A 16,659-nucleotide genomic window follows, 5' to 3' on the forward strand; every position below is an offset into this window, starting at 1 on the left:
ACTTACTTTTTTACGTGAGTATGTTATATCATATAATGGTATTGATATATGTATGGAATAAGATGTAATTTCACTAGTTCCATAAGTTGCAATACATATATATATATATGGCATTTATGATAGTTTTCTTTTCTATTGAAAATGTATAATGAACTAGTCATCTTAAGTTAAAGTTAAAGTTAAAAAGCATTTACGAGTATGAATAACTAAGTTGCTTTCCGGTCAACTCAATGCAACCAAAGAGTAGATAATGACTGTTAAAGAATTCAAAAGAGTAAATGTTAAACTTTGCTCGATTAACAAAATGAATGAGCACAAACATAGGCCATGTGTTCACTTGATTGTGTTTGTGAACGTTTAATAATATTTGTTTACGTTCGTGTACGCCCGTTTATATTCGTTAATGCTTGTTTGTTTAATAAAGGTTTTTAATACTTTATAATGACTATTCTAATCTTATCATATAAGTTTAGCAAAATTATTAACTATAAAACAAATACACACAAAGAGGATTATTATATGAATGTTAAAAAAACACCAAACACAAACTTCAGTTATCACTCACCACCACTACGAATGGCGGTTTTAACTCAACACGTAACAACCTCCAATCTTCAACCATGGCCAGATCTGAGCGGCACAATCGTGATGGTTACCGGCGCATCTTCCGGTATCGGCTGGGAATTCTGCATCGAATTAGCCAAATCCGGTTGCAGGATCGTTGCCGCTGCACGTCGAATCGATCGCCTAAAGGCTCTGTGCGACCAAATTAACAGTTTAGCCAAATCCGGAAACGACGGCGTATTGGCTGTGGCGGTTGAGCTTGACGTCAGCGCGGACGGTCCGGTAATTGAAGCGTCCGTGGTGAAGGCGTGGGGCGCGTTTGGGCGTATTGATGCTTTGATCAACAACGCCGGTATTAGAGGTAACAACTTGTCTATTATTTATTTATTTATTTATTTATTAAGGAGCCTAAATTTGGATGCTGTTATTTTTTTAACTTTAGTTCGTCTTGTGAGTAGTTTTTTAAGCTCGAGCACGGCTAGTTTACACAAATAAACCGATGAACGATTTTCTACTAATTCAGTTTTCGGTTAATTCTGTTTTAAATAATTTTGGTTCAGTTTTGTCGGTTGCTCACCCCTACATAGTTGTGCAATACATAGAAGTCCAAGAGTTAAAATTTAAAAAATACTGTTAAGACTCGATGAGCCTAAACGATCTTCCAATACAAGGCTCAAGCTCAGGCTCGATAACTAAACAATCTTTATTTGAGGCTCGGCTCGGGCTTGTGCTTGATAAGGCTCGGCTCCTTTCGAGCTTTTAATCAATCCAATCTCGAGTAGCTCACGAGCAGCTTGGCTCGTTTGCACTCTTAGTTTTGACGGTAATTTTGGTCCTGCAGAGTGCAAACTGTTTCATATGTGAGATGAAATCTGGAAACATTTTAAGTTAAACTGATGCTAATTTATTAATGCTGCATTTTGAATTTAGGTCCTGTGCAGAATTCGTTGAATTTGTCAGAAAAGGGCTGGGATAAAACATTTGGTACAAATTTAAAAGGATCGTGGTTGGTATCAAAGTATGTTGGCCTCAAAATGGTCGCGTCTAAACGAGGATCGATAATTAATATTTCTTCAACTGCGGGTCTTAATCGCGGCCATCTACCTGGTGCTCTTGCATATGCTTCTTCAAAATCGGCCTTGAATACCATGACAAAGGTAAAACAGACAAATTTGAGTTATGAAATTTTAGTGCATTCATATGATTATGAAAAAAAAGAAAAACAGATGAATTCAGGGGTATTCAAATGCTTATAACCTTTTAAAAGTTTCTAATTTGACAATTAGATGATAATTTTTTTTACCATATTTAACAGATTGTTTCATGCTTGAAATGCATGAAGTAGTTTGACTTATAAGGTCAAATAGATTAGTTTGGACTTATGAGGTCAAGTAGATTAGTTTGACTTTTGAGGTCAAACGGACTACTTTTGAAATTTGCATCAATTGATTAGATATATGGTACCAGAGCTTTGCTTAATTGAGTAGATTTTTGAACACAAATTAAATGATGCTTGTTTAAAAAATGCTACTAATTATATAAGGCTGAAAATATGTGCATTTGACCTCAAGAGTCAGATATTACTTTCTTGTATGTATTTTGTGCTTACAAAAGCTTTGATTTCAAATCTATTTGTTGTGACGATTAAAACAAACAGATTTGAGTAAACAGATCAATTCAGTTGGCACAAAGTTGCCTAAAGTGTATTTAAGTGCTTACAAGCTCTTAAAACGGCACTGATTTGAAAATTAAATAATAACTTGTAAGTATCTTTAACAGATTGGAAATGCATGATGTAGTTTGAACTTTGACCTTTGAAATAGACTACTTTTGAAACTAAAAAAATTATTAGATTTACATTAAGTTCTACTTAATTTCATGCATTTTGTAATAAATGACCAAAAACTGAACAATGCGGGTTTAACAAACTTGACTGACTTCATATAAGGTCAAAATTTTTTGCATTTGACCTCAAAAGTCAAAATTTAACATTCTAGCGTGTTTTCCATGTATACCTCTTGATGGGTGCTTACAAAGGCTTTCAATTTAAAATCTTTATTGCTGTGGTGATCAACATGAATGCTGCATTATGATTTTGACTTTTATATTTGACTATCTTGGTTATGCATTCAGGTAATGGCAATGGAACTTGGAAAACACAAAATTAGAGTGAATTCAATAAGTCCCGGGATTTTCAAATCTGAAATTACAGAGGAACTTCTGCAGAAGAAATGGTTCGAAAATGTGGTTTCAAAAACTATGCCTTTAAAAGAATTGGGTGTTACTAACCCGGGGTTGACTTCATTGGTCAAATACTTAATTCATGGTTCATCAGATTTTGTGACAGGTAACATATTTATTGTAGATTCAGGGTACACTTTGCCAAGTGTACCGATTTTTTCGTCACTTTGAACTTACAAATGGTATAATTTAAGTTTGTCTTGTAAAGTGATGATATATTGTGATAAAAAATAACTTCAACAAGGTTATTCACTTTTTCTATCATTTATGGATTTACTTTGGGTTCTCAAAATGGTTGAGCCGCCTTCGGTTATTTGATATGTGAATCGTTTATAACTCAAGTTGATGAGTCAATAAGGGTGCCAAGATCCACCAAATGGCGATGGATTTCCAAAAATTTTTTTCGCAACAAAGCAATCTACCAATTTCTTGATCGTTCTTGCTCATATAGAAAGGTCTTTTCATTTACGATTCTCAGAGACTGAACATTAAACCTTTCTGAAAGAAGTTTTTTCCAAATGACATCTTCCAACTCTCGGCCAAGAGTTTTTGATTATGAGTAGCTTCAAGACGACTCAATCGAGCAAACCCAATAATTGTGTTTAATTACAAACACAATTGTGGCCTGTGGGTTGTACCCATTATAGATGAGATGGTGTAACGCTAACGTGTTGGGTTTTACTAATTTTTGTCTAATATATTTGAATTATAAAAGTACGTTTTCGATCCTATGCTATTCTGGCACTTGTTACACATAAGGCATGCTAGTAGCGTTTGTATACATATGATAACTATATCGTCACTCGAGATATTAGCTATGTCACACCTCTCATAAAGCACCAAATTGATAGTGACCGATTCGAGATGGCCATTTTTCCGATAAACTCGTAGGGTGAGTTAGGCTCAAAGAAGTAAAGAGAAGAGAATAAGCCTAAGGTGGTGTTTGGGATTACTTATTTGAGGCTCCTTACAACCTATGAACTTTTCATAGATTAATAACTTATATAAGTTGTTTGGCGAACAAAAAAGCCATACGGATTTTAACTTATCAACAAGGCAATATTAGGAGGCTTAAATAGTTGGGGAAGTGTAACTTATTAACTTATTGTGTTTGATTTATTGATTACACCCCTCAAACCTTCAAAACCCATTACACTTATTTTAAAAAAGAATGTCATATTTAGTCATTTTGGCTTTTCCCATCACATAAGCTAATCCAAACACTTTTTTAAAAACTTCTTTTAAAAAATTCATAAGTTAATATGTCCTTTTAACAAAACTCCATTTTTCACTTAAATAAGCAATTCCAAAAACACTCTAAGTTGGAACACTTTTCGAATTTTTTTTCAACCGAAAATTACAATTTATAGAAAAAATAATACATAAAAGTTTGAAAGAATAAAAATAAATAATAAGGAAACCTAGTTAGAGTAGAAAATTAAGTTAATTAAAATATTAGGTGCGTATTACTTCAACTAATAACTTCTTGTAGTTTTATCTAACTTAGCCTTTCTTAATTTCTTATTATCTTACGGGCACACAACATTTGACAAACGTGCTTATTTGTTTATTGTTAGTTGTTAATTTCTTGATTGTTTTTGTTCCACTGACATTATTAAAAATAATTTAATAATCAAATCGTAATTTTGGTTAAAAAAAATAATTTGAATCAATTGTTTATATTCCAGTTTTTTGTTGTTGGATTAATTGTTTGTTTCCTCACACCTAACCTAATACTGACTTTTATGAAACTTCTCAACACATCACATGGTCAACACCTCTAAATTCTATCTTTCAAATGGTAGACTTTATGTTATTTGTTACACACAATTTTTAAAATTTGCTAACGACATAGTAAGATCAATGTCGGATTCTTCTCAACATGTATCAACCTTTGAACCCGAACCATGGTCTGACCTCAAAGGCAAGATCGTGATGGTAACCGGCGCATCTTCGGGTATTGGCCGGGAGTTTTGTATCGACTTAGCCAAATCTGGCTGCAAGATCATTGCATCCGCTAGACGAATTGACCACCTCAAGGCTCTTTGTGATGAAATTAACAATTCGGACATCGCTTATGGACACCACGTGTTGGCAGTCGCGGTGGAGCTTGACGTTAGTGCTGATGGTCCAGCCATTGAAGCATGTGTAAGAAAGGCTTGGAATGCTTTTGGTCGTATCGATGCTTTGATCAACAACGCCGGTATTACAGGTGTATTTAGTCATCATATACTACATTTTTTTTGTTACACATATTTCAAGTTGAATAACCACATATCTTATAACCTTTTAATGTTTTATAAAATCAACTATATATATGTATGTGTTGATTTAACTTAGCTTACTTCTTTGATATTACATGTGTATTTAGGTCCTGTACATAATTCATTGAATTTGTCGGAAGAAGACTGGGATAAAACCTTTAATACAAATGTAAAAGGTTCATGGTTGGTGTCAAAGTATGTCGGCCTTCATATGCATGCTTTTAATCAAGCAGGATCAATAATCAACATCTCTTCAATATCCGGTCTTCAACGTACATACACACAAGGATCTCTTGCATATGCTTCTTCAAAATCGGCACTGAATACTTTGACAAAAGTCCGTGCTTTGTCCTCACAACTTTACAAGCCTTGGTTTCTATTTTGTTTCATGACTTTGTTTTATAATCAATGTAGGTGATGGCAATGGAACTCGGAAAACACAAGATAAAGGTAAATTCTATATGTCCTTGCCTTTTTAAATCAGAGATTACAGAGGAACTCATGCAAAAGAAGTGGCTTAAAAATGTGGTTACAAATATAGTACCACTAAAAGATCTTGGCACTATTGACCCAGCCTTGACGTCGGTGATTAGGTACTTAATCTCTAGCTCATTTGATTACGTGACAGGTAATGTGTTCATTGTAGACGCAGGAATGACCGTGTCAGGTGTACCTATTTTTTCATCACTTTAAACTTACACTTTGTCGTATGAGTATGTTGCAAAGCGTGTTGATATCGATATGTATATTGAACAAGATCTTTTATAGACTTAAGGTAAATTATAGTAATCGTTTTATAGTAAATTATAAAATAGACTTATATTCGTCAAATTTATTGCAATCGTTTTATAGTAAATTATATAAAATAGACTTATATTCGTCAAATTATAATAAATATGACATACATGATAGTTTTTTATTCATACAACATGTACTTTATGTTGTAATTATAGTAGGGAATCATGTTCACCTGTTGTAACATTTATGTTATAACTTATAAGTAAAAATATATTTTGACGTTATGCAAATTGTTGTATTCTTCTTTGTAAAAGTTGTGGCCCTTTTAAGAAAAACCTTAATATTATAAGCCGTTAAAAAAATACGAGTATACATCTTTATGTTGAACCCAACCAATAACTTGTTATCTTTCGGAGAGAGAAAACATGTTATGTATTATTCTTATAAGCTCAATGTATGGTATAAGTGTATCTAATCCGACTAAGATTAAAATGCCATCTCATCTTCAAGAGTGCGGCCTATTGATATCTTTAGGTCGGAATAACATCATTTATATGTCCCCGAAAGCACCTACAATGTGGTTTGATAATCCAACCCGTGTTTACATGCAAAACCAAAACCGAACAAAGTATGTAACAAACCTCATTAACACTTCATATGTTTAATAAAACACAATTATGAATTATAAGGTTACCAACTAACAGGTGACATACAACTAGTTATCTTCCCCTTGTGTTGGTCTTGTCCTCCTTAAATGGTTGAGTAGCTGGATCAGCAAGACTAGGTAATCTCGAAACACTCCCCTTACTTCCTCTTCTTGCATTCGGTCCCAGTTCTTCAATCATGTACTTCCATCCGTCAATCGGTCTCCTTCGACTGAATATATGTTGCTTAATAAAACTAGCTATCTGCAAAACAACACACAGTTGTCGTCAAAAACTTCTTTTCTCCAAACAAAACACAATATTAATTAATTCATAAAGAACGACCTGAAATTTGGAGAAAGCAATGCGACGCTCGTACTCTTGAACAAGAATGTCTTCTTCTCTTTGAGACATTTCCCATATGTTTCCTCCATCTTCGGCCGCTGTTGTTTCCCATCCATCGGGCTTATTTTTCAAATCTTTTGACTGACTGGTTCCAGACTCAAAAATCTCGGAAGCGGTGTCAAGAAACCTGTCAAGATGATCATCGATAGAATGAGCCAGTTTAGCCTCTTCCATCTTCTCAATCTCCTTAACCCATAAACCGGCATGAAGCCTTTGTTTGTCAACTCTGTGATCCCTCTTCGCATTCTCCAATGAAATCCCTTCTTCTTTTAACTTCACGAGTCTTTCTTCCTCTTCTTCTCTCTTGCTTTTCTTTCTCCTCTGTTCCCAGTTATCGGTCATATCTTCGACAAAGGCCTTTGTATCCGCATCCAGATTATCCTGTGAAATAGAAAAATTGACATCTGTTTCCCATGGTGCTCGGTTTTTGGCCGATAAATCTTCAGGGAGCCAGGCTGTTTCCCACGCGTCGTTCCATTCACTCGACTTGCTTGATAGCAGCCTCCTTGTCACGGAGGAGATTTTTGTTGATTGGTGCTTTTTCACTAGACAAGAAAAACCAAACAAGTTCCTCCTCATCTCCTGCCAAGCAATCGACAATGCAAGCGAATATTACAAATCCAAAAATAAAGAAGCTTTATTCACTGCTTCTTAATGATCCAACACTAGTTTTCTTAGATGTTAAATGCAAAATAATAATAATAATAATAATAATAATAATAATAATAATCAAATTTACTGAATATTAAGATTTCCTAAGGCCCGATGATGGAATTAATTCCAAAATCTAGTACAGAAGCCAAAATCAAATTGCAACAAAGAAAACAAATATGTTCCAATATAAAATTCATTGAGTTTTTAAAATTGAATTGAATTCTATATTTTTGTTATAAAATTAGTGCATATATTATTGTTGTCATAATAAGTCACTTACAGCTACACAAACTCATTTGTAGTTGATTAGATTGGTGGAATTAAAGTGGAAAATATAAATCAGGTAAGCAATATAAAACAAAAAAATAAAACAAAGTAGGAAGTGATGATCCGAGGTCAATATTGATATAACTGCAAATCCAATAAGTAAAATATAAACAGTGAGAATGCCGTACCATCATCACTAGGTTTAAAATCGAAAGGTAATGTATGTATGTACCTTGGTTTAAGGAATAGATACCAACTGTCTAATACTCTAATTCAATTCACAAGCTCAAAGTTAGCACGCCCGAATTAAAACCCGAAACCCAATTTTTAGCAGTTGATTTAATGTTTTTTATTTACATATTAATTTGTACTATTGCTTACTAATAAAAAAGAATCACATTCACATATTTTTTAAATCAAGAAATCAGCTATGTGCCACATTGTTCACCAAAATCCCCAAAATAGACCCATATAATATCAAATTTATATATAATATATACAATTTTCAAGTTTCTTATGCTTCATGAGTTAAAACCCGACCCGTTTTAGATGCTGAATTCGATATAACCAACCTCAAGAAGACTCAAACACCTAACCCGTAATCAGTCTGAAAAAGTTGAGCCATTGGAAACTAATTCTTCACAATAATTCCATTTGCAAATTATTATGAAATTAAAGAACTGGAAGGAAGGAAGTTTACCTATTTATTGAAATCCGAATCTTGTGGGTCAGATAATTATTCAGCCAAGCGATGGTTGGCCTCGCGGTTTCCGGCGGCCAGCTATTGTCGATGTCTGGTTCTCTCTGGATGGAGGCGACTTGTTTTCAAAAGGGCAAACATAATTTTTTTAAAGGGTTAAAAGTTAATTTTTAAAAAGCTTAAATTCTAGCATTTTAAAAAAACTAATAAGTCAATAAATACTTTTCAAACTCAATTCCAAACATGATCCCAAACTGAAATTGAAGTAATTTGAGTTTTCTTGGATCTGATTTCTAGGTCTCGGGTCACTCAAATAAATTTTTAGTTTTAAACCAAATATATCTTTAGGTGGTGTAATGTATTAACACGGAAAACTTAAATCCTAAAAGTTATTAGATCCGTGTTGTGGATGACCACGACATCAATTTCTGTGTTTATATTAATAAATATATATTATACAAATCCTTTCCAATTTTCAGTGTGTTGTATTGATAGAAAATATAAGTTTTTTACTGGAGATTCATGTTTAATCCCCACAAATAACACTTTGGAGAGGATATGAGTTACTCAATGAAGGAAAACTGTGATATTTGTGATTTCAATTTCGATCATGAGGGTGTTCGGGTTTTACCACCAGTGGACATTCGGGTGAGTGAGTTTTCCTCAAAACTGTCGGATATAACTTAGAGGTGCTTAAGAGCTCCGTACGACTAGGTTGGGCCAGCTGCCGATGACATTTTTCCATTAAGTCAATCAATATAAAGTACCTAGGCATTTATGTGTTTGTTGGCTATTATAAAAATATTGCCCATTAAGTTAGAATATAATTTGTATGGTTTACGGGATATAAAAAAATTATAAATTTAACACTCATTTAAAATTTTATTTATTGTATGAATACAAATTTAAAATTTAATTTAAAAAAGTTATAAACTTGCGAGTCGTTTTTTATTGTGTTTTGGAGTTCCAGTTAAGGAAAAAAAAGAAGTATGAGGTTCAAATCTCACTATCACTAATTTATATGGGAGATATGAGGGATGACCCTGGCTTGCCAGGGTTCGAGTCCTGATTTCACCCGGTTTTACCGGCTCATCGACGTTGTGCCATTTGACTGGCGTGGGGGTCGGGTTTTATCCGGTGAATCCCTCAATAGGTGGACCGCTAGGGACTCCGTCCGTCCGTACTAGTGGCTGGCTCGGGCTACCTTTAGCCAATAAGGGTCACGTACGGAGTACCCCGTGTTACTTAGTTGGTCGTTAAAAAAAAAGGATAAAAAAGAAGCAGAGATGACTCCCAAATTTAATTTTGGTAAGAAATGAATGAAAAGCTAAAAATTATGTGTTCCCAATTTTCATTTTGGGTTAAAAAAACTGGAAACAATATTAAAAGTTAAAACAATAATAATAATAATATTATTATTATTATTATGCCCTAAATTTCTGCATATAGATCCGTGTTGTGGATGATCACGGCATTAAACTAACGAACGAATCGGGATTTTGATCTTCAATCGCACACAACCACTAGCTCTCGATCAACTTCTGGTAACCATCAAACCTCTTTTTTTTTTATTTTTATTAATTGAGCAATTCGAACATTATACACATACACGGCAGATGTTAGATTGTCTGATTTTGGTTTGTCAATTCAAATTGCTGTAATTATAAAGCTGTATAACAGTTCAAACTGAAAGTCAAACCTGGTCAACTGATAATTCATGACTGCCGTCTATTTTCTGTTGGAACTGTTTTACATTTATGCGTATCAACCAATCTGCAAATGAATCTTACCTACGGCTGCTGTAAACAAACCGTTGGCTTTGTTCATGTTCGCCCGTTAAGCTTTTATTGGACAAGCCTACGGTTAACCAACTGCAAACCCAATCAAATTTCATGTTCGTGTTTGTTTATTTAGGAAAGGAACTTTCGGTTCGTTTAAAGCCTTATATATACAAAATTTTATATATAAATTTCAAACTTTTTTATCGGACTGGATTAATAAGTATCATTTTTCAAATACTTCAAAGATTTTGACCAATCTTTACCGAAATTTGACCACTTTTGACATATTTTGACCTAAATTTGACGTATTTTGGCCGAAATTTGAAAGATTTGGGCCGATTTTGACCGGATTTGATCAACTACCAAATTGTTGGTCCGATTAGGTGAAATCGAATCGGTAACATACCGATTACCAATTAATCGGTGACTAATTGCGATTTTTACAGCACTGATGAGAACTAAATTCATTACTGAAATAACCGCCGTCTGTTTTCTTTGGAGATTCATAACTTTATATCTTATTAGTCTGATATTATAATAAAAAAAAAAGAATTATCTTGTTTTACATTTATACACATAACTATTGTATCAACCAATCTAGAAATGAATGTTCTTGAATGCAATTTTGCGTCTTTTATTTATTCTCTCCAAAATTTCAGGTAAATTGCAAGCAAAGCGGACTATCATATATATCTTAATGTTATCATCTAAGGTCATTGCTCATTTATCCAAAAGGAAATCTTTTCTTCTCCACAAATACAATCCAACTTCTTCGATGCCATTAGCTTCCCAAAAGCATGAAATTGCAGATGGAATCTACATGAATACAGGGAATCTTGGTCAACCTAAGAATCAAATGTAAGCATGTGTGATTATTATATAATATGCAATTTGGAAATCTTTATAGTACTACTAGAACCTTATTATGAAATATTCTTAATTCATTGCAGACATCGACCGCCTGCTTTTAGTAGTCTAAGTCCACATAGATTTATGTCAAATTGTAGTATTACAACAAATTCACAACATAAGGTAAAATTTTAGTCATTTTAGACTATTGTTCTGTTTTTTTAAATCATATATAATTTTTTTATAATTGCAGTTATTAGAAACTATACCAAGATATGTCAAAATAGTGGAAGTCGGTCCACGAGATGGATTACAAAACGAGAAAGATATCGTACCGACTTCTGTAAAAGTTGAATTGATCAAAATGTTGGTTGATTCAGGATTGCAAGTTGTTGAAGCTACTAGCTTTGTTTCACCGAAATGGGTCCCACAGGTAATAACAATAATACTAAGGCTTGTTTGTGTCTCTTCATTAATTGATTTATATTAGCATATTTTATAAAAATTCAAATTTGTAGTTGGCTGACGCAAAGGATATGATTGAAGCAATTAAAAGTGTTGGTGGTGCTAGATTCCCTGTTCTAACACCGAATCTTAAGGTTAAGTTGTATTCTTTTGCTGATATATAATAATAGAAGTAATGTCACAGTTTTTTATAGCAAACTGGGACCGATAATAGCTATGGCGGTCTTACAGGGATTAGAGGCGGCTCTCGCAGCGGGAGTGAAGGAAGTGGCGGTGTTTGCTGCAGCTTCAGAGTCGTTTTCACGGTCAAACATTAACTGTAGTATAGATGAAAGTCTTGCCCGTTATCGTGATGTTACTTCTGCCGCAAGAAAACACTCCATCCCTGTACGCGGGTAGATCCTCTAAGCTTACATATACATACATACATACATACATACATACATACATACATATAAATACACCCATATATATACTGTACATACACATATGACATACATATAAATGCATCCATACATATATACATACACACATACGTATACATACATAGATATGTCTAACTTTGCATGCATACATACGTGTACGTTCATACACACAAACGCATATATGCGTTAAATTGGCCCGCTTTGGCTCGTATGAAAATTCCCCATTTCATTTTGATAACTTCTGAAGCTAGTTTGACTAATAAAAGCATCTGTTTGACCAGGTATATATCATGTGTTGTTGGATGCCCAATGGAAGGCAATGTGCATCCATCAAAAGTTGCATATGTTGCAGATGAACTTTATAAAATGGGGTGTGATGAAATTTCCCTTGGTGACACCATAGGTGTTGGTACAGCTGGTATGATCATGTGAATTAATTTATTAATCATAATAATTATATATTATGTCTTATGCCACTTTCTTATTGTCAGGTACTGTTGTTCCTATGATTGAGGCCGTTAAAAATGTCGTACCGTTGGAAAAACTTGCTGTACATTTTCATGATACTTATGGTCAAGCCCTTTCAAATATTCTTGTATCACTCCAAGTAAGATCGAAGAAACAAAAAATATTGTATCACATTAGTGTGTACATGGCCCGGTTCTGTTTTGGGAACCGAAACTTAGGTCTTTAGTTTGGGTTCGGTTTGCTGTTTGAGTTTTAAAACTTTGGGCCGAAAAGAAAAAAAGTGGCCCAAAATAATGAATTTTTGCCTAAATAATTTTGTGAATTAATAACTGATTGATTATTATACATCTGGTCTTAAGATATTTGAGTTACATATTTATTAACTTTTTAAAAATTGCTTGAAATGAAAAATAAAAATCTGTAAATTTGTTTCGGTTCGGGTTTTTGGTTTCTGTTGAAAAAAAATTAGAATCTGTTAATTTGGTTACATGCAAAACCAAAACGAACCGTAAGTTTGGATTTTACAGAAACATAAAACCAAACCATCAATTTTTGTTTCCGTTCGTTTTTTTGGTTTGGATCCTTTTTTTTCAGTTTCATGCACGCTTCTAATAAACATTCTGAATCATCTCTGATACTTTATTTATTATAAACAGATGGGAATCAATGTGGTGGATTCATCGGTATCGGGCCTTGGTGGGTGCCCATATGCGAAAGGTGCTACGGGCAATGTAGCGACGGAGGATGTTGTGTATATGCTTAACGGGCTCGGTGTGAAGACCAACATCGACCTTAAAAAGCTCATGTTGGCTGGTGATTTTATCCGGAAACATTTGGGCCGGCCGACTGAGTCGAAAGCTGCAATGGCCTTGAGTAAAACCTTATTTTGTGCTTCCAAATTGTAAGGTTTTGATGATATGATAATTTGACTCGAAATTGTAATGATCAGTTTTTAAACTTAGTTCTTGCAGTTTACTTTATGCACGCAGTGTTATATTAATTCATCCATTAGTAAGTTATTAGGCTATGTGTTATGTTTAACTTAACTAGGTTGAATTAGATAATAAAGATGTGATAACAACTAACAAGACACTTATACTGGATAATAAAGATGAAATTGTGTTCATTTCACTTTGAAGAAGTAAATTTGTTTTCTCATCAAGGACCGAATCGCATTGGACGAGGTATTCGTCCGTTAAGCTTTTGTCGGACAATCGGATGCCCGGATGGTTCACGAACACTCTACCGAACGAAAATTCGTGTCTGTGTCCCTCCATTAAGGAATTAAGTTTGTCCGTGTTGTTTGTGTCTGTTCGTTAATATTGTAAACGGACGCTAATGGATAAACAGACATCAACGAACCCTAATGGACAAACAAACACACGGACACTAATGAGCACTAATGAACATTAACGGACTTTAAGGAACATTAATGGGAAAACATACATAACGGACAAACATACATAAACGACTCTAATAATAAAATAACATAAACAACTCGGGTTTGTTTTATTTTTCACTTGGTTTATATATGAGGCCATGAAGGCTTGGTAATTTGGTAGACGACCAAATAACTGAAACATATTAATCACAAGATATTATACATGACCCAACAGACGGACATAAGCAAACCTAACAGACGAACGTTACCAGATGTTCACAAACACTATTAAACGAACGCGGCCTCTGTCCGTGTTTGGTCGTTAAGCTTACCGAACGAATTTTGTTTGTTCATGTCCGGTTTGTTTATTAAACGGATGAACGTAAACAAACTTCTCGCCGAACAGAGAACCCTGCTATTAAGGTATCTCTTTCTTGCCGGTCTGTAGCATTCGAGAATTGCGAGAATGTATATTCAATAGTCTCGAGGTAAAGGCATCCACTTTCTTGGTTCCGTAATACAAAGATTAATAAAACAGCTTGATAAACATGTTCTTTTGTCAAGTAAACTGAAAAGAAACTCAAATTTAACATTAGATCAACAGGCATACACTAAACATATGCATCATACAAGAACCTTATAAAAAAACTTTAACAAACTCACCAACTTACATAAAAATGTCCACTTTCACACTTTTTCCAATTACATATTTAAGCATGATATATCCATCAATCAAGAAACCTCCACTTCCTTGCATGCATGCATGAATAACATGTAAAAATGCTTTATAATATAGTATATTGAGTCTATGCTAATCAACTATACAAAGATATTAGGTAATTAAACAATATAATTTTACGATTGCTATTAAAAATATGTTATGATAAACGGATTAATATGCAAAAGATAATGAACATGTCAAAACATTGTGAGATGTTAACTGCTATTAGGATTGTGTGTGTTAGGGTTTTTAATTGTTTCTTAAATTATGAATTAAGCATACAATTGTTTTCATTCATAGAGTTAGGGGGGTGAGCAGAAAACCGAAAAAACCGAACCGAAACCAAATTAACCGAAAAAAAACCGAACCGAAGCATTAACCGACGGTTTCTTTTTTGTTTTTTTTAAAATCCGAAATTTCGGTTTCGGTTCGGTTACCCATTTCTAAAATACCGAAATAAACCGAACCGAACCGACATATTAACCGAACCGAACCGTATTGCTTCAGGACCCACTAGAATATTTTATTTGTTTAGCCCAACTTTATGGTCCATAAGTCTTTGTTTTATATTACCAAGTGTGGCCCATTTAGCATACAATATTATTTGAGTTAATCATTTTTAACCTAACAATATTTACGATGTGTTTTGATATTTTAGTTTTTACTTAAATATTAATACAATTATATGTGTTGTTTTTAGATGTTATGATCGGATTCAAAACACCAAAAGGATCTACCGTTGATGGTGATGAAGATTATGTAGATTATGAAGATGATGAAGATTGTGAGTAACTTTGAAGATGAATAATATGAAGAAGATGAAGAATGAAGATTGGAACTAAACTTTTAGTATTTTTTTTTATTAAGAAATTTGTTGAATTTAAACTCTAGTACTCTTTCAAGTTTGTATTCGTTTGGTTCCATGTAACAAATGCCTATTTTTGTGTTTTGAATCTAATATGCATTTTCATTTTTTTGGAAATTTTTTTCAATGTCTGCACACACACACAAAACCTAATATAACCGAACCGAAACCGATCGAATTGTATATGTGAAAAACCAACTTTTCGGTTTCACCTAAAAACCGAACCGAACTGAACCTTGCTCAGTCCCACATAAAGTAAAAGTTTTCTTGTACCAATTACATATGATTGACGGCTGTTGATGTCAACTATGATTAGGATTCTCGTTAGCAAATCTAGAATATCAATTATATTTCACTTTAGTCTAAGTTATTCATTTAGAGATTGAATCAACGTTCTTATATATCTGAAACCCGAGTGTAATTTTGTTTTCGTTAATTGTTAAACTCGTTAAAGTAATTCCTTTTCAAACAAAACCTGTTAGTGTGAGAACACTCTAAAACTAAAACTTCGTAATTGTTTTCTATGATATTTTTTGTAAATAGTTTAAAAAAATGAACAAATATTATAATGTTGATCACATGACCCTCTAGACTCGATAACTAACCTAACATGTCTATAGGTTATTTAGGTTTTTACATGATCGGTGCACGGTCATCACCACCACCAGTACCACCCTGTTGTTGTCTTCCCCACCACTTGCACCACCAGCACACCCACCTACCGTTGGTACCATGTCGTCATCACCACAATTATTGTCATTGACACCACCATTATTACCGACTTTGCCACTTCTGCCACCACCTCATCCACCCATAAAAATGTAGCGGGGAACTAGGTTTGATATGTTTTTTTAAATGATTCATTTCAACTACAACCCGTTTCAATCAAAACCAAATCAATACTTTCTTACAACCCGTTTTGGCTACACCTATTTACTGAGAACTTTTTTTTACATTGTTTCACGGCTTACGCCTTCTTAACCAAATGAGCTAAACGGCGAGGACTTGTTTTTTTTACATGAACTTATCACAAACCAAATTTGGCCTATATCATGCCCTACGCCTTTTTATAACTAATTTAAAATAGTGTGCCACGATATTTTCTTTTAATAGTACAAAATAAAAACAAAATCAACTTTAATGAAAAAATTTGCCTAACGTTACTTATTGTCAAATGAACACCACGTTGTACGTCTCTGGCTGGCATAAATTGAAGACTATGTTGCT

The 16,659-nt window shown here is 33.8% G+C and overlaps 4 protein-coding genes across 4 annotated transcripts; 3 read left to right on the top strand and 1 right to left on the bottom strand.

Annotated features, from left to right (window-relative positions):
* Positions 1 to 557: 557 nt before the first annotated feature.
* LOC143572513 (uncharacterized) lies at positions 558 to 3,131 on the top strand. Its single transcript, XM_077057661.1, has 3 exons — positions 558 to 925; positions 1,495 to 1,721; positions 2,698 to 3,131. Exons 1-3 carry the CDS (start codon positions 577 to 579, stop codon positions 2,974 to 2,976), a joined length of 855 nt encoding a protein of 284 aa, XP_076913776.1. The 5' UTR covers positions 558 to 576; the 3' UTR covers positions 2,977 to 3,131.
* Positions 3,132 to 4,635: 1,504 nt separating this feature from the next.
* On the top strand, positions 4,636 to 5,836 carry LOC143572512 (uncharacterized). Its single transcript, XM_077057660.1, has 3 exons — positions 4,636 to 5,017; positions 5,177 to 5,406; positions 5,484 to 5,836. Exons 1-3 carry the CDS (start codon positions 4,669 to 4,671, stop codon positions 5,760 to 5,762), a joined length of 858 nt encoding a protein of 285 aa, XP_076913775.1. The 5' UTR covers positions 4,636 to 4,668; the 3' UTR covers positions 5,763 to 5,836.
* A 578-nt stretch (positions 5,837 to 6,414) lies between these two features.
* LOC143572504 (protein GAMETE CELL DEFECTIVE 1, mitochondrial-like) lies at positions 6,415 to 7,555 on the bottom strand. Its single transcript, XM_077057654.1, has 2 exons — positions 6,797 to 7,555; positions 6,415 to 6,715 (listed from the first exon to the last, which is right to left on the bottom strand). Exons 1-2 carry the CDS (start codon positions 7,433 to 7,435, stop codon positions 6,527 to 6,529), a joined length of 828 nt encoding a protein of 275 aa, XP_076913769.1. The 5' UTR covers positions 7,436 to 7,555; the 3' UTR covers positions 6,415 to 6,526.
* A 3,368-nt stretch (positions 7,556 to 10,923) lies between these two features.
* On the top strand, positions 10,924 to 13,409 carry LOC143572505 (uncharacterized). Its single transcript, XM_077057655.1, has 8 exons — positions 10,924 to 11,116; positions 11,209 to 11,290; positions 11,361 to 11,540; positions 11,626 to 11,706; positions 11,804 to 11,967; positions 12,279 to 12,415; positions 12,489 to 12,604; positions 13,122 to 13,409. The coding sequence occupies exons 1-8, from the start codon at positions 10,956 to 10,958 to the stop codon at positions 13,368 to 13,370; spliced, it is 1,170 nt and encodes a 389-aa protein (XP_076913770.1). The 5' UTR covers positions 10,924 to 10,955; the 3' UTR covers positions 13,371 to 13,409.
* Positions 13,410 to 16,659: the final 3,250 nt, after the last annotated feature.

This window comes from Bidens hawaiensis, unplaced genomic scaffold (assembly GCF_021521415.1).
Source record: "Bidens hawaiensis isolate Kalapana, Puna unplaced genomic scaffold, B.hawaiensis_p1.1 tig00025960_1, whole genome shotgun sequence".
NCBI classification, from domain to species: domain Eukaryota; kingdom Viridiplantae; phylum Streptophyta; class Magnoliopsida; order Asterales; family Asteraceae; genus Bidens; species Bidens hawaiensis.